Source organism: Bombina bombina, chromosome 7 (assembly GCF_027579735.1).
Source record: "Bombina bombina isolate aBomBom1 chromosome 7, aBomBom1.pri, whole genome shotgun sequence".
In the NCBI taxonomy this organism is placed as follows: Eukaryota; Metazoa; Chordata; class Amphibia; order Anura; family Bombinatoridae; genus Bombina; species Bombina bombina.
The window spans coordinates 40,280,897-40,306,464 of NC_069505.1; the positions used below are offsets into that span (position 1 = coordinate 40,280,897).

General features: G+C 39.1%; 1 protein-coding gene across 1 annotated transcript in view; it reads right to left on the reverse strand.

Moving 5' to 3' along the window:
- Positions 1–25,568, reverse strand: part of FERMT3 (FERM domain containing kindlin 3) — a 111,901-nt gene that overhangs the window by 67,668 nt on the left and 18,665 nt on the right. Inside the window, exon 2 of the mRNA XM_053720062.1 lies at positions 9,478–9,654. Within this exon, the coding sequence (XP_053576037.1) occupies positions 9,478–9,637 (160 nt within the window). The 5' untranslated portion in view covers positions 9,638–9,654. The remainder of the gene's footprint in view (positions 1–9,477; positions 9,655–25,568) is intronic.

A 25,568-nucleotide genomic window follows, 5' to 3' on the forward strand; every position in this document is an offset into this window, starting at 1 on the left:
TATATATATATATATATATATATATATACATAGAAATATAAATATTTCAGATCAATGGCTTATTTCCCAATTTTCAGAGAATACCATTCGTATTACATAGTCCTCCAAGCTGTATGACTAAAGATATAATATACAGATTATTTGAGGCTCTATCACTATATACCGTATTTCCAACCTCATTTAAGGAAGTACGAACTCTGTAAATAATTACAGTTCTGAAATCTGCATTATTCGGATATATACATGTCAATTATACATATAACTCTATAAGGTGTCACATGTGATACGTCACAATAACACCAATACATAATCATGTAGGTGATCCAAATACTTTAACTCTAATATCTATAGATTCATCCTTTTGGATGTATCTATATATGAAATCTAATTCTATATGTGTATTCACACTAATTCCAATAGATTTACATAGACATCACTAGATGCATCCAATATAGAGACAAGTTGAGTAACCCATCTGTCTATATATTTTTGCCACTTATAGACAATTTCACATATGTCAATACTGGATTTATTGTTGCTATTTAATATACCCTTGATGGTGCATGTAAATATACAAGTACGTATGTCATAGAAACCCCAGGGCACCAATAATTTGCCACAATAGAAATCGAAACTAACGATCCATAATCACTATAGAAACGCTGCTTACTCTCAATCCTTATATTTGTCTATTATATTAGTTTCAAAGTTATGAACAATATATATATATATATATATATATATATATATATATATATATATATATATATATATATCAGTTGCACTTATTATCCATATACCTATCCTGCATTCTCTCTATGCTAAAAATGTTACTGATTGTATCCAAATATTGGTAATATATGTATATCTTTGATGAAGATCTGAGTTGTCATGTCTCTATGGCAACATATCAACAGTGACAACTTGGAATGAAATAGAAGCACAATATTGGGAGAGTACATTTGAAATAATAATAGATGGCATGATTTTCAATATAAGTGCTGCACATACACACAGAATATAGCGTATCTGCACAATATTCCGTATAGGAATATAGTGAATATCGCTAAGTATATTTGTATCTGCACAATATTGGTAAATACAGAAGTGGATAGTGTGACACTATCCACTTCTGTATTTACCAATATTGTGCAGATACAAATATACTTAGCGATATTCGCTATATTCCTATACGGAAGTGACGTTGAGTCAAGCATCACTTCAGGTCTGTAACAAGATCGATAAACGTATGGGCAATATAGTCCGCACAAATAGAACGGAATCAAATGAAAGACACATCTTCAAAAATAGCCCTTCAATATGCCTAACAGGGTTCACCTACCCATTAGTTACAGAATATGCTCAAATGTTCGCTAATACTTTATGCACACATGGAAGTGATGTCGCTATATGACGTCACTTCCGGTACCCAAAACAAGCCCATTCGTAGGGGAATAGAACATTGTAACACAGGAAATGGCTGTTCTATGGCTAATTTTGGCGCTCAAACATCAGCCTTACAGGAAGTAAGAACTAAATACACTCATCACATTGACTATATAAGGCACCAGTTACTACCAATACTTTAGTCATGATAAAGGCCCACTATTGAGGGCCGAAACGCGTTGACAGCAGTTTGGTAAGCCTTATTTCATCTTATGATCATTGTTTTTAGCTATATTGCACTATTTTGTTATTCTTTACAGGTCACTAGCAGGAAAACAAGAAACTTCACCTGTAAGATACCCACCCACCACCCCACAGAGGGATTATAACTTAAAGTTAACTCTTACAATACTTATTTTGGCTTCATCACTAAGAATTTACTTTTGATTTTTCACATTTTTCTTATTTTTTCATTCATTTTTTACCACTTCACCCATTTTAATAAAAAAAAAAAATTATTTTGGATCTTTTTTATATCTAATTTTTGACGATCACCTTTTTTCATTTTTCATTTCTCCATTTTAAATATTTGTGATCACTTCATACTTTTTTAACACCATCTTATCACAGTTCATCACACACCGATCTACATGGGACTTTAGTTGTGATATTTTTTCTCATAAGGTGCACCTTACTGAACTTGACTTTTCTTAGAGGACATTCAGTTTATTTAATTTTAATTTTATTCATATCATTTTGTTTTTTACATTATATGTACCGTTTATTTTAAATACGCATTTTATCATTTTCTATGTATTTTATCCCCTAACCAGGGACCTATAGTCATTTGTGTACACAATTCTATATTGTTATTAAATCATTACCTCTTTGGCGCTCTTAACACTCTACCATATTCTCCAATCTACAAAGTAGCCCATTAGTAAACTGTTATTGTATATATAGTGAGTCACAGCTATGCGGTTTACATTATTTAGACATTCAATTTAGTCTAACCTCCAATTTTTACATAAAATGCTGTTATTTGAGAAAATTAAGATACTGGCCTTTCTTTTTGGAAGCAGATATATAATGATGCTTACCACACTGCCTTCTCTTATCTTCAATCTCTTATCTTCTTCTCTTTGCATACCGCTGTTTAAGAAATACAAAAATATCCATCTCCATACAGCTACAGACTACACCCTCTAAAAATAACCGTTACTTGTGCTTCTATAGTCAACTTCAGCATTTGCACTCATCTGGATTTGTGGATTTTCTTTTCCTGTTGAGATGTATAACTACTATCCAGATGTTGGTGCCTTACATTGATTGTATTATCTTGTTAGGGTTCATTATAACATTCTCACTTCAATTCATTGCCCTTCTCTCTGTTTCTTGTCAGAGTAATGCCTGGATGCCTGCGGTTTCGCCCTCCACAGATCTCGGATACGGGAATGTCATCCTCCTATATCATCTAACAGTAAGTTCCTTCCTCCACCTTACCCACTTTTTAAGCCCAACGATATCACATACTTGTGTGTCCTATATCTCCACCCAAAACTTTACACTTGGGAACATTGAGAGTCAGTAGCCCGATACTTGCAAACAGAGAGGATATTAACTATCGAATCCAAGTTCCTTATTTAGATAATTTCAACAAACTTGATTCCCTGAAGTTTCCCACTAAAAAAAAATAGTCTTCTCTATCACTACTGCTAACGCCATACAATTCAGCACAACACTATTAATATATTATGTCTTTGCACCTTAAGATAACCTCCAGGAATGTAGAGGGTATAACATCTCCTGCCAAGAGAAGTATGATCTTACAACATTTAAAAACACAACATACAGATTTAGCGCTGCTTCAGGAAACGAAGTTGACCACGGAGGAACATGAAAAATTGAATCCCCGTTGGGTGGGTCAGATATTATATTCTTCTACTGAAGGTAGAAAGAGAGGGGTTGCCATTTTTGCGAGAAAGGGCCTTCTGATATCCTTTTGACGGGTTGAGGCAGATCAGAAAGGTAGATTCATCATAGCCCTTCTACATGTCAACACCTCCACTTACACCATCTGCAACGTATATGGCCCTAATAAGCACTGTCCCACTTTTTGGGCGACACTATTAGCAAAACTGATCACTTACACTGCCCCCTTAATTATGGGGGGTTACTTTAATTTGGCTCAAGCATTACACCTAGACAGGTTTAAAGATCCTGCTATATCAAACACCTCAAAGAAACACATAGCTAGATAAACTAGACACTAGAGAAGTGACTTTGATCAAGTCCTTTAAGAAAACTCTGGATCTTGTAGATATTTGGAGGGTGCAAAACCTGGTTAAGAGAGATTATACTTGTCTCTCCAAAACATATAGTACTTTGTCAAGAATTGACTATTTTTTTACTTCTGCTGTGATAACACCCAAGATACATCTTCCATCCATAGGACAAATAACAATCTCAGACCATGCTTCAATTAATCTTCTACTTCAACCACTCTCTATTAAAGCCCCAGAAAAAAACATGAAGATTTCCAACCCATCTATATAACAAGATAAATTTCCGCCAACATCTAAAGGCCTCTTGGATGCTGTATAAGTCAGACAATAACCAACACAACAACAATCTTGGCCTGTTTTGGCATGCTTCAAAAGCAGTTATGAGAGGGCATATAACATCTTCTACAGCCCATCATAACAAACAACTAAAAAGAGTGGATAACAAATTCCTTTTAAAGCTGACAGAAGCATACAATGCATATCTTTCTGACCCTACACCTACATCCAAACAAAATTATTATGACCTCAAACAAACCAGGGACACCTTCCTAGCTCAACAAGATAACAAATTCAACTTTCATAGACAAGGTCATTATTAAAGACATGGAAATAAGTCAGGCAAATTATTAGCGAACCTTGTCAAACTATATAGCTCTAAATCTTACATAACAGCTAATAATTCTCAGGAAATTATGGAAATTATGGAGTTTGTAAAATACTATACATCTCTATATACTAGTCAAAAGGTTAATCAGGATGTGAAGCAGCACTTCTGAAACTCCATACAACTCCCTACACTATCAGACGAACAAAAATCACTTCTTAACGTGCAAATTAGTTCACAAGAGGTAATCAGAGCAATACGGAATACCAAACTAGGTAAAGCTGCCAGCCCATATAGATTACCGTCAGAGTATTATAAACTCTTGACTGATGAAGTAGCCCCCACTCTGTCCTCCTTATATACAGCCTATCTAGAAGGAACCACACAAATGGATAGCAGATTTTCGGAAGCCAATATCTGCCTTATACTTAAACCTGATAGAGATCCCACTCATACATTCTTTTATCGCCCAATTTTGTTACTGAACGGAGATTACAAAATATTAACAAAAATTTTAGCAGACATATTAGCACAGGCTTTACCCTCTATTATACACTCTGATCAGACTAGATCTGTTAAAGGCCGATCCTCTGTAATTAATATTAGGAAAACACTAGCAATCACATTGCATTACTGGTACAACACTTTCTCTCCAAATCCTTCTAACCTACAAGATGCTTGCCTTTTAGCACTAGATGCAGAAAAGGCATTTGACAGGATAGAGTGGGATCACCTTCACTCCTCATTAGAGCAATTTGGCATTACGGGTAATTTTTCTTAATTTCTTAATAGACTATATAATGCCCCCAAGGCATCCCTGATAATTAATGGAGGGCTTTCTCCCTCCTTCGAGCTCCAGAGGGGTACGAGACAGGGATGTCCCCTCTCCCCTCTGCTGTTTGATCTGGCCATAGAACCTTTGGCATGCTACATTAGGCAAAAATGTGATGGCTTGGATCTGCTTGGCAATACATAACACCTGTCATTATATGCAGATGACTTGTTATTGTTTGTGGGTAATCCGGATACTAACTTACATAAACTCTTAAATATCATTGATAGTTTTGGCACTTTCTCAGGCTATAAAATGAATATCGACAAGTCTGAAGTTACTTGGGTACAAAATTCACAAAATAACACACTGACTGATTTGGGAATCAAAGTTACAGATGGCTCATTTAAATATTTAGACATACACCTACACATTAATCCTAACAAATTATACCACCTTAATCTTAGGGGAACTGTTGCTAACATTAAACTATTACTCTCCAATTGGGCAAATTTACCTCTCTCCCTTTCAGGCAGAATTCACCTTTTTAAAGTGATTGCATTACCTAAGCTTCTTTACCCTCTGAACATGCTACCCCTTCTCACTCAACAGGACGCTAATTCACTACAACCCTCTCTAGGACAATTTATATGGAGGGGGGGGGGGGAAACATAGGATAGGGAAGACACCTCCCGAATATCTTATGGTATAATTGGGCCACACTAACCAAGTTAATTTTAGACTAGCTGATACAACCACTTTATTGTCCCGATTTTGGAAGTGTGTCTTATCAAACCGCTACACCTAGCATTTCTTCCTCATGCCGACTTTGATTCACTTCCATTATATATACAGAATCATATATTATACAAAGATCCATTGAGGGAATGGGCTAAGGAATGTCGACTGTGGGGGGTGCGGAAATCAGCCAGTAAATATCTACCAATACAGGGCAACTTACAATTTATACCCGGATATACATCGGAAATCTTTAGAGTATGGCAGCAGCGACAACTTACTACACTCTATCAGCTTATCAACCCTTTAACCATATAAATTATAACATTTCAGGAACTACAAAACCTATACGGACTCCTTAATACACATAGATTTGCATACTTTCAGAGTAGACATTACATAAATAAGCTAAAAACAGATGGTCGGCTAACTAAAGATTCCACCAATATTGATAGGTTGTGCATTTTAGCAAAACAAAGATCTCACAAGATCACACACACATTTTATATATATATATATATATATATATATATATATATATATATATATATATATATATATATATATATATATATATATATATATAACCTCATTCTTAAACACATAGAACATTCAGCTATACAAAGGATCTTACTGAAATGGATAGACCATGGAAATCTCTCTTTGGTAAAAGCCTTAATAAGGCTCAGGCAGTTACGCTGTCAGCAAATTTAAAAGAAACCCATGTGAAACTTTTGCAGCAAGCTTATATTACCCCTCGTCTCCATTCTAAATGGGTACCTGGAGCCACTAACATTTGTACTAAATGTAGCTACGCCTCACCAGATTGGATACACTTGTTGTGGGATTGTCCCAAACAGTTTTTGGCATAAGGTTTCTTACTGGTTGTCCTTAGTAACAAAGGAAGAGATACGCTTTTCAGATCAACATGTCATATTCCTAATTCCGAAAGATAAGACACTTAAGTATGACATTTTCTTATCCACAGTCATAATGGCAGGATGGGCGAGCAATAAAACACCTCCCTTTCATCAACTAATCAGAAATATACATACCCAGATGTTGGACGAGCAAGCAGATTCAAAGGGAGATCCGGAAAAAAAGAGTTAGAATTTGTTTTCATAAATGGGAGGCTTACCTGCTTTATTCTGAATGAAAACCTCAAGGGTAACTGGTGTCTCTCTGGATTACAACCTTAATAACATCGCACTTAAAGATGAACACTTATCTTATATTGCTGGTTGGGTCCTCCCTCCCTTCCTTCCCTCCCCCCCTCACGGATGCGGGTCTGTGGAGGGTGAGCTGGAGGTACTCTGGGTAAGTATATATATACAGTATATACAGTATATATATATGTTGTTACAGTTTTATTATTGTTTATGTCCTTATTTTTGTTTGATGTTTTTTAAAGGAAAATGTAAAAAATAGATCATGTTTACTACATGGCATCCACATTGATTTGCTCCCACATATATGGTCCACTCTTCCTATATGGTCCAAGATCTCCGCTTTGTGGAAGTATCAATGTATGGATAACACTAATTATATTTACTATGATGTATACCGATTTCAGTTTTGTGAAAATACCAAAGCATTTGTATCCTGGTTTGTAGATTGTTATGTATGTGATGGATCTTATTATAAATAAAGATTTAAAAAAAATAAAAAATAATAATAATTCCTTGTCCATTACAACTACTGAACCACCCTTATCAGCAGACCTTATAACCAAATTAACACTAAGTCCTTCTAGTGCTACCCTCATATGTCAAATTCTTATTATTGTGTTTTGATGAATAAAAAAGTTTAGTTAGGTCCTGCTCTATCCTTTTTTGAAATGTCTTGATTTTTTTTTCCTAAGGTGGGGTAGGCAATTGCTGCCTGTTTTGAATCCAGACCCCCCTCCTCCATGAGTAACTCAAGATTCTCCAAATCACAAGATTCCTTAAACGTTAAATGAGTTGTAGGCTGCATGCTCTTATTACATACTCTCTTAGTATCAGCTAGTGGTGTAAATTCATTCCTAAAATGTTTCTTTAGAGTCAAATTCCGTATTAGTTTATTGACATCTATAAGGGTTTGAAAAGATCAAAATTCTGTGAGGGAACAAAGCTTAAACCTAAACTAAGTACTTTTTGTTCTGTCTGGGTAAGGGGGTATTGTGAAAGGTTTATCACTGAGTTTACTGATATTTAATCTGTGATCTTCCCTGTCTCACTGGATACCGGCTCTGATTTTGATAGCTTCTAAAACCTCTCCCCCCTTCTAGTTCTTTTGAGGGGTGGGGAAAAAACTGAGCTAAATCAGCTCGGTCTGAATCCCTAACTTTCCCATAGTTCGTCTTAACCATTGCTTGGCAACTTGACGAGACATCTGATACTTAGTGCCCATGTTACTTGATGTTTTAAGATCGGTACAAGTGGTTTGGGTTTTACTTGGTCTTCACTTCTATGATTCCTATTTGCTTGTTCGAATTTATCATCTTCCCCTGAGGAGAGACATTCTCCTGTGGAATCTTCTAATTCCGCTTCATTATCAGAGAATGTCACTCTTCTAGGGGAATTGTTACACCTTCTGTTATTTCTCTTGTGAGACTGTCAATGTTTAAATCTACCCATGTTTGATTCCTTCCTCATCTGGAACCTTTGCCTCCTATTCCATATATTGGGGCATATTTATCAAGCTCCGTATGGAGCTTGATGCCCCTTGTTTCCGGCGAGCCTTCGCCGGAAACAGAAGTTTAAAGACCGCTGCTCCATAATTTGTCCGCCTGCTCTGATCAGGTTGATTGACATCGGGTTGATTGACACCCCCTTCTAGTGGCGGATTGGCCGCGAATCTGCAATGCAATCTGGTGCAATGATAGATGCCGACAGTGTATGCTGTCGGCATTTATCAATGTGCGGCGGACATGATACGCTACTTCATATCATGTCCGCTCGTAGATTGATAAATGTACCCCATAAACCTTGGTTGAATCATAATTTCCTTGGTTCCTGAGATATTTGCAGTGTTTTTGTATTTATTATTTTTATAATCTGTGATATACAATAGAAACATAGTTGTCTCATTGGATGTGGTACTACAGAACATTAGTCATGTTGCAACATGTTGTTAGCAATTAACTGTAACAAACAAATTAAATACTATAAAATAAAAAAGGATATAAAAACTGCTCACATTGGTACTTTTAGCCTACCCGTTGTCTCGCTTAATATAACCAAATATAAGGAGTAAGAGTCTATTGAGATGAAGTTGTGGTCTTACAAGAACCTTTAGGACCTCGTTTCAGAGAGGGATTTTCATTGTATATTTGCTGTGTTTAAACTTTAATAGGAGTTGTTTAGCCATCGCAACTGTGTCCTGGAGAATCTTATGAAATATTGGATATTGTGTTTCCTGACTAAGTAAATTAAGATCAACCTGAATTAGATCTATTTGTCTTGAAACCTCTTCCAATTGCTTATTTGAGTAATCAATAAATCAATTTAAGAGAACAATTAGACAATGTAATGTTCCAGTCCTCAATACATTTCAACCAAACACACTGAGACACATTCAAGGGCCATACCTTACTAGTCTGTTTTAATACACTAAATTATCATTTACTATCACTTTTAAGTGACATTTGATGGATCACACAGGAGATTGGTTAACTACAGTCAGAGTAGAGGTTCATTTTTTGCACTCACCTATTTTCTCCACAGCCTGCATCATGACTCCTCCAATGTGAATGTCCCCTGTCACTCGTAATGTCACAGGGTCAGATTCCTCACCCAGATCCTCAAAGTAGATCCTCAGTTCCCAAGATGAGTCAATGTACTCCCCACTTGATATCTTTATGCCAGCCATCTTTAAAACCAAGTACACTATAGAAAGAACAACAGAGTATACTGTAATTAAGTGAGATTGACTCAATTATTAGGCCAATTATAATATAGTGACATTAGCAACTTCAATGAGGGAGACTCTCCAACCAGGGCCGACTCAAGACATTGTGCTACCTAGGTTCAAGAATATAATGATGCTCCTCAGCTCTCTGCACACTACACTCTAGATCCAACCAGAGTCAGTTGTCTCAGAGATTTAAGTTCAACTGATTCAAAACTCACATGGAAACATCCATACGTGTGACATATAAGATTAATTTCTCTTTAAAACACAATTATCCAAAATATGTTCTCCATATATGCTGCCCCTGTCAAGTGCTGCCTGGGTCCGATTATAGAGCTAGCCCTATCACTAACACTGAGGACAGACAAGGGAGATATTAGAAACTCTGGGCTCAAATTATAAACAGTCTCTCCTCTTTCTAAACTGGGGTCCTGTACCAATCTCTCTTTTTATGGGGAGATAGGGGCTTTGGGGGAGATTGGCCCCTTGTTAAACACTGTACAGGAGTATACTTGGAGTAGATGATCCCCATTACCAAGATGATCACCTGACAATTAGAGGGGAGTGTGAGGGAAATTCCCTTTTTAACATGAGGGATCTCATACCCCTCTAATTAAATCTGAGGGGGAAATAGTGCTCCTGTACCACCACAAGAAGTAACGGTCACGTGATAATCGACTATCCAATGATAGGAGAACGTCCGCTATTGGTTCCTCACAGGGGTGTGAGAATCCTTTCAGCCCTGATTGGTCAATAGTTTTTACTTTGGCAGGAAGGTTCTCCCAAGTCGGGTTAGCCTTTAAGAAAGCCGAGTACGGCAAAATGCGCATCAGGCACCTTTAGAGCTCAGCTATCAAGCATATTGGTTAATAATTTTATTCACTGATATTGTTGTCTTCGGTAAACTCATTTTGTGTCATATTGGTACTTTGTAGTGACTACTCAGACCTGCCTGCACCGCTCCAGTATTGCACACAGATAGCTTTATACGTTGTAAGGTTAATCCTCTTTTTTAGATAGTTTTTGTGCAATCCGTGAGCCTTTTCTGGTGCACACCTGCCTGAGGCTATCTACTACATACATATTCACCTATGGTACTATCATTTACCCCTGTCTATATTTATACTACCTTAGTATTTGCCCTGACTGTTGGGAGGTTATACCTCTGGCTTGCACATATATAGATTTATAGATCATTTCTGTGCAGTTACTATATACTAAGTCCAGTATTTTCTTATATATGGAAGACTTTATTTCCTTTTGATGGTCATCGCCTGGATATGCTGGCTCTCTCTTTGTTTGTATTTCAATTTAAGTTTTACTTACAACTACACTGTTAGTCCTCTTTTTATTTTTACAGTTTTAATAGTACACTCGTTTTTGGCAGCCTTTCCGCCTTACACTATTACTATAGTATCTTTTGAGTGCTCTGTAACGGTCTATCTTCTCTCTCCTTGTTCCTACCACCACAAGAAGTGACCTAGTGTCAAGTAATCACTGTTTCTAATGATGATGAGCTGCATTCTAGGCCAGTACATGCAACTTCTTATTTCAAAAAGGAGAGTAAGCCCCTCTTTTAAATGAGGGGTCTCTTGTATTTCTAAGATGCAGGGGGACCCCATAAAAAGTAATAACCATACTAAGCAACTCTTAAAGTGCTGTGTACCTTGGCTACTCTTCTCAGAAGCCAGCCCTGATCGGCTTTTCTAAATAAAGCAAGCGGAGGGCAGAGTTTAACTATTGAAAAAGAAACTTAAAGGGATATTCCAGCCAAAAGTGGAAACCACATGGATCCATTTCGGTATTGAATAGAAGCATTTTTGTTATATACATGTATTAGCAAAAATGCTTCTAATAAAAGCTATAGCTGTTTGAAAAGAGTATTTAAGTATGCACCGTGCACCAGCATTTTAAAGACAGCACTTGCTCAGAGAGCGTAACATACATGTACAATATATTAATGACTCAATTTGTTAATTGCTGACATGATACAAGCCCCACTGATGATGTGAGCAGCTGCGATATGTAAAATGTAGGTGCACTGAGAATATCTATCTATGCTTCACATGCACCTGCAGAGAAAAATGTTAACCTTAAAACAGTGATAACTTTTACTAAAAGCATTTTCGCCAATACATTTATATTGAAAATATGTTTCTATTCGAAGATGTAATAAATCTATGTGCATTTAAATTTTGTCCGGAATGTCCCTTAAAGCAAACAAGGTGTTAATTTTTTTTAATAATGTTTTCATTTAGCTGATATGTTATTCTATAGCAACACAACAGAAATATCTTGTAATTACAAAGCGTTCAGTAGCCCTTTAACTACACATTTACTGGTTCATTTTTAATATATCAAATTCAAAAGCTAAAAGGACTTGATAATCCCCAAACAACAGACAACCCCAAAATGTTCTTCAATGTAACTGTGGTTTTATGCATGGGCAGAACACACTGACATTAGCCACTACTATATTGGTTACGCGGCCTGCTCAATTAAAGGGACATGAAACCCCACATTTTTCTTTCATGATTCAGATAGAACATATAATTTTAAACAACTTTCCAAATTACTTCTGTTATCAAATATGCTTCATTCTCTTGGTGTCTTTTGTTGAAGGAGCAACAATGCACTACTGGGAGCTAGCTGAACACATCAGGTGAGCCAATGATAAAAGACATATGTGCAGGCACCAGTCAACAGTTACCTGCTAGCAGTGCCTACCTAGGTATGCTTTTCAACATTGGACACCAAGAGAACAAAGTAAAATAGATAACAGAAGTAAATAGCAACATTTTTTAAAATTGTATGCTCTATCTGAATCATATGCCTTTAAAGTAAAAACAAAATCAAGAGCGTGCACGACTATAGCAGTCTATGGCAGCAGCATTTGCTACTATGTATAACATTGCTATAAACAATTTTGCAAATTCTGCTGCCATATGGCTAAAGACACGTGCACGCTCCTAAACTCACCTAGGATTACTCTTTAACAAAGGGTACTGAGAGAACTAACCAACATTTACACAATGACCAGCGGGCCGACATAGCTCACACCTGCCAGGATTGGGATGAGATTTTTTGAGCAGTTATGAGACTGCAGAGAATGAAACTTGGGAAATGCGGCAGTTATGAGACGGCAGAGAGTGAAACTTGAGAGAGGCAGCAGTTATGAAACTGTAGAGAGTGGAACTTGGGAGAGACAGCAGTTATGAGACTGTAAAGAGTGGAACTTTAGAGAGGCAGCAGATCTGAGACTGTAGAGAGTGGAACTTTAGAGAGGCAGCAGTTATGAGACCGTAGAGAGTGGAACTTTAGAGGGGCAGCAGATCTGAGACTGCAGAGAGTGGAACTTTAGAGAGACAGCAGTTATGATTCTCTCTAGAGAGTGGAACTTGGTAGAGGCAGCAGATCTGAGACTGTAGAGAGTGGAACTTTAGAGAGGCAGCAGTTATGAGACCGTAGAGAGTGGAACTTTAGAGGGGCAGCAGTTATGAGACCGTAGAGAGTGGAACTTTAGAGGGGCAGCAGTTATGAGACTGTAGAAAGTGGAACTTTAGAGAGGCAGCAGTTATGAGACCGTAGAGAGTGGAACTTTAGAGGGGCAGCAGTTATGAGACTGCAGAGAGTGGAACTTTAGAGAGGCAGCAGATCTGAGACTGCAGAGAGTGGAACTTTAGAGGGGCAGCAGTTATGAGACTGCAGAGAGTGGAACTTGGGAGAGGCATCAGATCTGAGACTGCAGAGAGTGGAACTATAGAGGAGCAGCAGATCTGAGACTGCAGAGAGTGGAACTTTAGAGAGGCGGCAGTTATGAGACTGTAGAAAGTGGAACTTGAGAGAGACAGCTGTTATGAGACTGTATAGAGTAGAACTTGAGAGAGTCAGCAGTTATGAGACTGTAGACAGTGGAACTTGGGAGAAGCAGCAGTTATGAGACTGTAGAGAGTAGAACTTGGGAGAGGCAGCAGTTATGAGACTGTAGAGAGTGGAACTTGAGAGAGGTAGCAGTTATGAGACTGTAGAGAGTGGAACTTTAGAGAGGCCGCAGTTATGAGACTGTAGAGAGTGGAACTTTAGAGAGGCAGCAGTTATGAGACTGTAGAGAGTGGAACTTTAGAGAGGCAGCAGTTATGAGACTGTAGAGAGTGGAACTTTAGAGGGGCAGCAGTTATGAGACTGTAGAGAGTGGAACTATGGAGAGGCCGCAGTTCTGAGACTGCAGAGAGTGGAACTTGGGAGAGGCAGCAGTTATGAGACTGTAGAGAGTGGAACTTGGGAGAGACAGCATTTATGAGACTGTAGAGAGTGGAATTTTAGAGAGGCAGCAGTTATGAGACTGTAGAGAGTGTAACTTGGGAGAGGCAGCAGTTATGAGACTGTAAAGAGTGGAACTTTAGAGAGGCAGCCGTTATGAGACTGTAGAGAGTAGAACTTTAGAGAGGCAGCAGTTATGAGACTGTAGAGAGTGGAACTTTGGAGAGGCAGCAGTTATGAGACTGTAGAGAGTGGAACTTTAGAGAGGCAGCAGTTATGAGACTGTAGAGAGTGGAACTTGGGAGAGGCAGCAGTTATGAGACTGTAGACAGTGGAACTTAGGAGAGGCAGCAGTTATGAGACTGTAGAGAGTGGAACTTTAGAGAGGCAGCAGTTATGAGACTGTAGACAGTGGAACTTGGGAGAGGCAGCAGTTATGAGACTGTAGACAGTGGAACTTGGGAGAGGCAGCAGTTATGAGACTGTAGAGAGTGGAACTTGGGAGAGGCAGCAGTTATGAGACTGCAGACAGTGGAACTTAGGAGAGGCAGCAGTTATGAGACTGTAGATAGTGGAACTTTAGAGAGGCAGCAGTTATGAGACTGTAGACAGTGGAACTTGGGAGAGGCAGCAGTTATGAAACTGTAGAGAGTGGAACTTGGGAGAGACAGCAGTTATGAGGCTGTAGAGTGTGGAACTTTAGAGAGGCAGCATTTATGAGACTGTAGAAATAATCAGTTCGTAGGAAAAAGAAATGTCCCGCTGGATTACTTCATGTAACGATGGAGACCTCTGGCTGTAGAGGCTCCTCATAGTCCTTATGTATGATTTTCTAGGTGTCAGTCAGAGGTTAAACACCGTTCAACAGCCATGAAATTAAGCCATATCATTCTCTATCGGCTCTCTCAACCCTCTTGTGGGAAGGGGTTAGTTTTGCTTTGTAGTCTCCTGAGCAATATCATTGTCCAATCGTCGGCACAACATTTTCAATAGGAGACTTTCAAGTATGGGGGGTAATATAAAAAATGTCCAACTTTAACTAATCTCAGTAACACTTTTTGTAAGAGCTTGACTTTAACCAAACTGAGAATAATCAGAAATACAAAACAAATGTTAAAATAATATGAAAAAATAACAAGTAACAATAATTGCACAAAATAAATATAGTGGTTGATAGCTCAGCGTTGTACTCTATATCTCCAAACTCATAGCTGGAAATCGTTTGCTTCTCAAATCTTCCAACTAAATTGTCTAGTTGTGAGTGTCCACCGCTTTTCTACCCTTAAAGCCTCCCATTAGAGCGCTCCTATACTGCCTCCTCTCAGTCTCCCCCACCTGCACTGCGGGCCAGTTTGTTATTATCTTCTAGTATCCAATAAAACCATATTTTTTGAAATTTGGATTCTGTGTCCTGTATGAATGCTGCTGATTCATACATCCTATAAACTAGTTGGATTTTAGTCAAGACTTCTGACCAGGAAGGAATTTCTGTTTTCCAGTACTTAGCTATAACTGTTCTCGTGGTGGTACACAGAATTCTAATAAAGGTGTTAATGTCTTTGTGCAGCCTAGGAACACCTTCGTGTAGTAGTGCTTGAGCAGGGGTAAGATGAATCTGCTCGCCCAGGACCTTCCCTAGTAGTAAAGATAGTTCTCGCCATACCTTTTTAACTTTAGGGCATTCCCACCACATATGTAGATAGGATCCTACAGCTTTACAGCCCCTATAGCAAAAGTTAGAGCTCTCCTTCCCCATATGGGATGTCTTTACTGGGGTCAAATACAGAGAGTGGATCTTTAGAGGGGCAGCAGTTCTGAGACTGTAGAGAGTGGAACTTTAGAGGGGCAGCAGTTCTGAGACTGCAGAGAGTGGAACTTTAGAGAGAAAGCATATCTGATACTGCAGAGAGTGGAACTTTGGAGATGCAGCAGATCTGAGACTGTAGAGAGTGGATCTTTAGAGGGGCAGCAGTTCTGAGACTGCAGAGAGTGGAACTTTAGAGAGACAGCATATCTGAGACTGCAGAGAGTGGAACTTTGGAGATGCAGCAGATCTGAGACTGTAGAGAGTGGAACTTTAGAGGGGAAGCAGTTCTGAGACTGCAGAGAGTGGAACTTTAGAGAGACAGCATATCTGAGACTGCAGAGAGTGGAACTTTGGAGATGCAGCAGATCTGAGACTGTAGAGAGTGGATCTTTAGAGGGGCAGCAGTTCTGAGACTGTAGAGAGTGGAACTTTGGAGAGGCAGCAGATCGGAGACTGTAGAGAGTGGAACTTTAGAGGGGCAGCAGTTATGAGACTGTAGAGAGTGGAACTATGGAGCGGCCACAGTTCTGAGACTGCAGAGAGTGGAACTTTAGAGGGGCAGCATTTCTGAGACTGCAGAGAGTGGAACTTTAGAGGGGCAGCAGTTCTGAGACTGCAGAGAGTGGAACTTTAGAGGGGCAGCAGTTATGAGACTGTAGAGAGTGGAACTTTAGAGAGGCAGCAGTTATGAGACTGCAGAGAGTGGAACTTTAGAGAGGCAGCAGTTATGAGACTGTGTAGAGAGTGGAACTTTAGAGAGGCAGCAGTTATGAGACTGTAGAGAGTGGAACTTTAGAGGGGCAGCAGTTATGAGACTGTAGCGAGTGGAACTATGGAGCGGCCGCAGTTCTGAGACTGCAGAGAGTGGAACTTTAGAGGGGCAGCATTTCTGAGACTGCAGAGAGTGGAGCTTTAGAGGGGCAGCATTTCTGAGACTGCAGAGAGTGGAACTTTAGAGGGGCAGCAGTTCTGAGACTGCAGAGAGTGGAACTTTAGAGGGGCAGCAGTTCTGAGACTGCAGAGAGTGGAACTTTAGAGGGGTAGCAGTTCTGAGACTGTAGACAGTGGAACTATGGAGAGGCCGCAGTTTTGAGACTGTAGAGAGTGGAACTTTAGAGGGGCAGCAGTTCTGAGACTGTATAGTAGACATGTGTGTTTCGTTTTGTTCTGAATCTAAATTTGGACGAATTCCCCAAATTTGGAGATTTGAATTGATTCGAATTTCAGAATTACCCTAGCAATGAAACTAAACTAATCCAAATGTATTTGTAATGAATAAATCCGAATTAGTTTATATTTATTCATTACATTCGAATGGCCATAGACTAATCACAATTCAGTATAAAAATTAAATTTAGTGAGATTTAGTGAGATAGAACAGTGAAATAATTCCGTTTGAGTAACTTGGAACCATCTAAATAAACATAACACATACCGGACTTCTGAATTTACGAATCGAATCCGAAACTAATACATCCAAATTTATTCGAATCCGAATGAATCCAAAATGAATACATTTGAATGTATCCGAATTCAAATCGATCCGGAACAAAATTCGAAAAAATCAGAATCGGACCGAAACGAATTTTCCCGCTGTGCACATGTCTACTGTATAGAGTGGAACTTTAGAGGGGCAGGAGTTATGAGACTGCAGAGAGGAGTGGAACTTTGCAGAGACAGCAGATCTGAGACTGTAGAGAGTGGAATGTGGGAGAGGCAGCAGTTATGAGACTGTAGAGAGTGGAACTTTAGAGAGGCAGAAGTTCTGAGACTGAAAAGAGTGGTACTTGGGAGAGGCAGCAGCTATGAGACTGCAGAGAGTGGAACTTTGGAGAGGCAGTAGTTATGAAACTGCAGAGAGTGGAACTTTGGAGAGGCAGCAGATCTGAGACTGTAGAGAGTAGAACTTGGGAGAGGCAGTAGTTATGAAACTGCAGAGAGTGGAACTTGGGAGAGGCAGCAGATCTGAGACTGTAGACAGTGGAACTTTGGAGAGGCAGCAGATCTGAGACTGTAGAGGGTGGAACTTTGGAGAGGCAGCATTTCTGAGACTGCAGAGAGTGGAACTTTAGAGGGGCAGCAGTTCTGAGACTGCAGAGAGTGGAACTTTAGAGGGGCAGCAGTTCTGAGACTGCAGAGAGTGGAACTTTAGAGGGGTAGCAGTTCTGAGACTGTAGACAGTGGAACTATGGAGAGGCCGCAGTTCTGAGACTGTAGAGAGTGGAACTTTAGAGGGGCAGCAGTTCTGAGACTGTATAGTAGACATGTGTGTTTCGTTTTGTTCTGAATCTAAATTTGGACGAATTCCCCAAATTTGGAGATTTGAATTGATTCGAATTTCAGAATTACCCTAGCAATGAAACTAAACTAATCCAAATGTATTTGTAATGAATAAATCCGAATTAGTTTAGATTTATTCATTACATTCGAATGGCCATAGACTAATCACAATTCAGTATAAAAATTAAATTTAGTGAGATTTAGTGAGATAGAACAGTGAAATAATTCCGTTTGAATAACTTGGAACCATCTAAATAAACATAACACATACCGGACTTCTGAATTTACGAATCGAATCCGAAACTAATACAGATCGATGCTTTCCAAATTTATCAAACATTTAACAGGTACGCTCGAGTCTTTTCCGACGCAGCATACCTAGTTTTTAATCTGCCACCCTTGAGGCCGCGGATGCCATAGAACTCAATGGGAGTATGAAAACACAGAAAGCTTATTTAAGTTTGATGCTGCAAGAGAATGAAGCATATGACATAATAAAAGTAAATTAGAAACTGTATTTCAATTGTATACCCTTTCTAAATCAAACAATATTATTGTTCCACATTTGGTGTACTAGTAGATATAAGGATAAAAATGAAAAATACTTTACTACTTATGGATTATGTTACAACTTTGTCTCTCATTACAAAGCAAGGGGACAATATTATTTCTCCAAATTTGTTGCAAAGTTTTGCCCCAAACTTGTCGCACTAATAGATATAGAGATAAAAATGAAATAAATACACAACATAATATAGCTAACTTCCTTTTTATTTTTTTGGAAAAATCTATGTGCACCATGTTTAAGCCATGCAATACAAGTCGCACTCTCCACTTTGCACCAAATTTGATGCAACACTTTTTGCACCAATTATGACGCAAACTCCTAAACAACCCACACACTAGTAAATTTTTCAACCACTTTTGATTAGAATATGCATAATCACATGATTTATAACATCAGCCAATCAGATTCAAATATAAATTTTAAGCTATCACTAAAGAATCAAATTGCTTGATACTTGTGTCATTGATCACTCATCAGAACTTGTAAGTGCCATTTGTTACATTGTGTATTATACTTTGAAAGTATTTATATGTGCAAGTAGTATTAAAAATAAACATTGATGCTGACATTAGGACACACAGTGTAATATTTTAGACAAGGATTTTAAAATTTGAATTGATGTTTGATTCAATATAATCTTAAAATGATAGCTCAAAGGGATAGCCCACCTAACATTAAACTGTCATGATTCAGATACAGCAGAAATTAAAATCACCTCTTTACTGTCATGCTATTTTAAGTGTATTTCTTCCTTCTCTTGAATTTCTTTTTCAGTAAGAAATGTCATCTTATATGCCAGCGCATTTTATAACACCGGTGAAGGGGTGGTTTTTAAAACTAGATTGCAATCATTTTTTACACAGGTGCAGAGAGAAAAATGGCCCAGCACTTAAAATATCCATTGATTGCAAATAAATACATATGATACCCTGATTACATGTTATATTCACAATTATTAGGGACATGTAAATATGTTTGCAAAAGATTTCATGACATAACACAAACACATACAGTATCTAACAAAAGCGAGGAAACATAACACAGCCATTAATGTCTAAACCATTGGCAACAAAAGTGAGTACACCCCTAAGTGGAAATGTCCAAATTGGGCCCAATTAGCCATTTTCCCTCCCCGGTGTCTGTCATGTGACCCGTTAGTGTTACAAGGTCTCAGGTGTGAATGGGGAGCAGGTGTGTTAAATTTTGTGTTATCGCTCTAACACTCTCTCATACTGGTAACTGGAAGATCAACATGGCACCTCATGGCAAAGAACTTTCTGAGGATCGGAAAATAGGAAGATTGCCAAGACTCTGAAACTGAGCTGCAGCAGGGTGGGCAAGACCATACAGCGGTTTCACAGGACAGGTTCCACTCAAAACAGTCCTCGCCATGGTTGACCAAAGAAGTTGAGTGCATGTTCTCAGCGTCATATCCAGAGGTTGTCTTTGGGAAATAGATGTATGAGTGCTGCCAGCATCATATCCAGAGGTTGTCTTTGAGAAATAGACGTATGAGTGCTGCCAGCATTGCTGCAGAGGTTGAAAGGGTGGGGGGTCAGCCTGTCAGTTCTCAGACCATACACCGCATACTGCATCAAATTGGTCTGCATGGATGTCGTCCCAGAAGGAATCCTCTTCTAAAGATGATGTACAAGAAAGCCCGCAAACAGTTTGCTGAAAACAAGTAGACTAAGGACATGGATTACTGAACCATGTCCGGTGGTCCAAAGAGACCAAGATAAATTTATTTGGTTCAGATGGTGTCAAGCATGTGTCGCAGCAACCAGATGAGGAGTACAAAGACAAGTGTGTCTTGCCTACAGTCAAGCATGGTGGTGGGAGTGTCATGGTCTGGGCCTGCATGAGTGCTGCCGGCACTGGGGAGCTACAGTTCATTGAGGGAACCATGAATGCCGACATGTACTGTGACATACTGAAGCAGAGCAGGATCCCCTCCCTTCGGAGACTGGGCCACAGGGCAGTATTCCAACATGATAACGATTCCAAACACATCTCCAAGACAACCACTGCCTTGCTAAAGAAGCTGAGGGTAAAGGTGATGGACTGGCCAAGCATGTCTCCAGACCTAAACCCTATTGAGCATCTGCGGGGCATCCTCAAACTGAAGGTGGGGGTGAGCAAGGTTTCTAACATCCACCAGCTCCGTGATTTCATCATGGAGGAGTGGCAACCTGTGATTCGAATTTCAGAATTACCCTAGCAATGAAACTAAACTAATCCAAATGTATTTGTAATGAATAAATCCGAATTAGTTTAGATTTATTCATTACATTCGAATGGCCATAGACTAATCACAATTCAGTATAAAAATTAAATTTAGTGAGATTTAGTGAGATAGAACAGTGAAATAATTCAGTTTGAGTAACTTGGAACCATCTAAATAAACATAACACATACCGGACTTCTGAATTTACGAATCGAATCCGAAACTAATACATCCGAATTTATTCGAATCCGAATGAATCCAAAATGAATACATTTGAATGTATCCGAATTCAAATCGATCCGGAACAAAATTCGAAAAAATCAGAATCGGACCGAAACGAATTTTCCCGCTGTGCACATGTCTACTGTATAGAGTGGAACTTTAGAGGGGCAGGAGTTATGAGACTGCAGAGAGGAGTGGAACTTTGCAGAGACAGCAGATCTGAGACTGTAGAGAGTGGAACGTGGGAGAGGCAGCAGTTATGAGACTGTAGAGAGTGGAACTTTAGAGAGGCAGAAGTTCTGAGACTGAAAAGAGTGGTACTTGGGAGAGGCAGCAGCTATGAGACTGCAGAGAGTGGAACTTTGGAGAGGCAGTAGTTATGAAACTGCAGAGAGGGGAAATTTGGAGAGGCAGCAGATCTGAGACTGTAGAGAGTAGAACTTGGGAGAGGCAGTAGTTATGAAACTGCAGAGAGTGGAACTTGGGAGAGGCAGCAGATCTGAGACTGTAGACAGTGGAACTTTGGAGAGGCAGCAGATCTGAGACTGTAGAAGGTGGAACTTTGGAGAGGCAGCATTTCTAAGACTGCAGAGAGTGGAACTTTAGAGGGGCAACAGTTCTGAGACTGCAGAGAGTGGAACTTTAGAGGGGCAGCAGTTCTGAGACTGCAGAGAGTGGAACTTTAGAGGGGTAGCAGTTCTGAGACTGTAGACAGTGGAACTATGGAGAGGCCGCAGTTCTGAGACTGTAGAGAGTGGAACTTTAGAGGGGCAGCAGTTCTGAGACTGTATAGTAGACATGTGTGTTTCGTTTTGTTCTGAATCTAAATTTGGACGAATTCCCCAAATTTGGAGATTTGAATTGATTCGAATTTCAGAATTACCCTAGCAATGAAACTAAACTAATCCAAATGTATTTGTAATGAATAAATCCGAATTAGTTTATATTTATTCATTACATTCGAATGGCCATAGACTAATCACAATTCAGTATAAAAATTAAATTTAGTGAGATTTAGTGAGATAGAACAGTGAAATAATTCCGTTTGAGTAACTTGGAACCATCTAAATAAACATAACACATACCGGACTTCTGAATTTACGAATCGAATCCGAAACTAATACATCCGAATTTATTCGAATCCGAATGAATCCAAAATGAATACATTTGAATGTATCCGAATTCAAATCGATCCGGAACAAAATTCGAAAAAATCAGAATCGGACCGAAACGAATTTTCCCGCTGTGCACATGTCTACTGTATAGAGTGGAACTTTAGAGGGGCAGGAGTTATGAGACTGCAGAGAGGAGTGGAACTTTGCAGAGACAGCAGATCTGAGACTGTAGAGAGTGGAACTTTAGAGAGGCAGAAGTTCTGAGACTGAAAAGAGTGTTACTTGGGAGAGGCAGCAGCTATGAGACTGCAGAGAGTGGAACTTTGGAGAGGCAGTAGTTATGAAACTGCAGAGAGTGGAACTTTGGAGAGGCAGCAGATCTGAGACTGTAGAGAGTAGAACTTGGGAGAGGCAGCAGTTATGAGACTGTAGACAGTGGAACTTTGGAGAGGCAGCAGATCTGAGACTGTAGACAGTGGAACTTTGGAGAGGCAGCAGATCTGAGACTGTAGAGGGTGGAACTTTGGAGAGTCAACAGATCTGAGACTGTAGAGAGTAGAACTTGGGAGAGGCAGCAGTTATGAGACTGTAGACAGTGGAACTTTGGAGAGGCAGCAGATCTGAGACTGTAGACAGTGGAACTTTGGAGAGGCAGCAGATCTGAGACTGTAGAGGGTGGAACTTTGGAGAGGCAGCAGATCTGAGACTGTAGAGGGTGGAACTTTGGAGAGTCAACAGATCTGAGACTGTAGAGAGTAGAACTTGGGAGAGGCAGCAGTTATGAGACTGTAGAGAGTGGAACTTGGGAGAGGCAGCAGATCTGAGACTGCAGAGAGTGGAACTTTGGAGAGGCAGCAGTTATGAGACTGTAGAGGGTGGAACTTTGGAGAGGCAGCAGATCTGAGACTGTAGAGAGTAGAACTTAGGAGAGGCAGCAGATCTGAGACTGCAGAGAGTGGAACTTTGTAGAGGCAGCAGATCTGAGACTGTAGAGAGTGGAACTTTGGAGAGGCAGCAGATCTGAGAATGTAGAGAGTAGAACATGGGAGAGGCAGCAGATCTGAGACTGCAGAGAGTGGAACTTTGGAGAGGAAGCAGTTATGAGACTGCAGAGAGTGGAACTTTGGAGAGGCAGCATATTTGAGACTGTAGATAGTAGAACTTGGGAGAGGCAGCAGATCTGAGACTGTAGACAGTGGAACTTGTGAGAGCCAGCAGTTATGAGACTTTATAGAGTAGAACTTGGGAGATGCAGCAGCTATGAGACTACTTAGAGTGGAGCTTTGAAGAGACCACAGTTCGGAGACTGCCGAGAATGGAAAATTGGAGAGGCAGCAGTTCTGGAGAGTCCATCAGTCTTTCAAGATCCTGAGAGAACCTTGGGCAATGGACTAGTGCTGGAACAGTCCCTAAAGATCATAGACACACAACCAGGAGACTGGTAACACTGGCCCATCAGAGAGTGTGACCCCAATATATATTGGACTAGTATTTATATAGGATACTTATAGAAGTACAATATTATATTCATTGTGCTGTTAATGTAGTATATTTCTTTGTATTGCTTTGCATGTTTTATATGTCTGTATGTTGTTTCTCTTCTACATAACATAGAACAGCGTTTTACTTTCTGTACACAATATAATCTTTTTTATTGGCCACTTGTGTGTATGTCTTGGTTTTGTCATTTCTTTCTAAAAGAACAGTAATATTGTGGGTTATAATACAAACCATATGGGCCCCTTTTTCCTAATGCAGAAATATAAACACTTCTTTTTTGTGAGGTGATCACTGTTCGCACAATAATCACTATAAAATAAACTTTATTAAGGGTCTCTAGATATTTAGTTAGTTTTTTTTTTGAGTCCCTAAAAACCCCCTTATTTTTTGGGAGAGGGTTTAGTGCTTTACAAGACCCCCACCATTTGAAAGAGCAGATAACGTGGTAACTTGGAGATCTTGGTTATAAAGGGAGCTGATATCAAGAGGGTTAAACAAGTTCCCCATATCCAGCTTCCTTCCTGGTTCTGCCCCACTGTGACATCACAGCACATATGTGAAGCCCTGAGAGTGCCACCCACTATACCAACCCAATAGTGCAAGGGGATCGCCGATAACAAGCATTGGATTGTCAATCCTACTTCATGATGACCACACAGGCAGCAATGCACATGAAGACAATGGGTTGTTGTGATGTAAACTGAAGAGGTTAATAAACAGTAGAATAACTTGTCAGAGAAAGAAAAAAGAAGAAAAAAGCATCAGGAAGTAAATGCATTACTAAAAAAGCTATGTGCATGTGAAGACATTTTCATAAGAACAATGCTTGCAAATACAAAGATACATTTCACAAGAAAAGGAAATAAGATGGGTCAAATGCCCTATAGGGGCTTATTTGGGGTCTTGTTCTTTAAGGGACATGCAACCACAAAATTTTCATTCATGATTCAGATAGAGAATACACTTTTAAACAACTTTCCAATTTACTTCTATTATTTAATTTTCTTCCTTCTTTTGTTAACCTTTGCTGAAAGGTTTATCCAGAAGAGCGCAAGAGAATCAAAAAACCTAGGTTCTAGCTGCTGATTGGTGGATGCATATATAAACCAATTGTCATTGGCTCACTCATATGTTCAGTTAGAAACCTTTAGTGCATTGCTGCTCCTTCAACAAAGCATACCAAGAGAATGAAGCAAATTAGATAATAGAAGTAAATTAGAATGTTGTTTGATATTGTATTCTCTATCTGAATCATGAAAGAAAATGTTTGGGTTTCATGTCCCTTTAAGAATAAACTGGAAAGAGGATCTTCACTTTTGAATGACAGGTCACATGACCTGCTGCTTAAAGGGACGCTCAATTCAAAATTAAACTTTCATGATTCAGATAGAGCAGCAATTTTAAACAACTTTCCAATTTACTTCCATTAACAAAATGTGCACAGTCTTTTTATATTTAAACTTTGTGAGTCACCAGCTCTTACTAAGCATGTGCAAGAATACACAGTATATACGTATGTGCATTTGTGATTGGCTGATGGCTGTCACATGATACAGGGGGAGGGGGAATAGACAGAACTTTGAAATTTATCAGAACAAAATCTACTACTCACTTAAAGGTCATACTAAGTGCTAATGCATTGTCTTTGTATCATGCATTTATTAATTATGTAAATCTTCTGTATTTATTGGTCCTTTATTACATTGACTTGCAGTTAAATAAATAAGATTTTCTCACTCTTTACACTCTTACACAAACATAAATCTATAATAATTGAAGGCCCTACTGGAAAAAGGAGAATCCCTTTAAATTAGGGGTCACATGACTCTCCAAAGTTATTACACAGCATCAATGTCTAGGCCAGTTATATAATAGGTCTAGAGTGATTCAAGGGGAGGGCCCTGAATCAA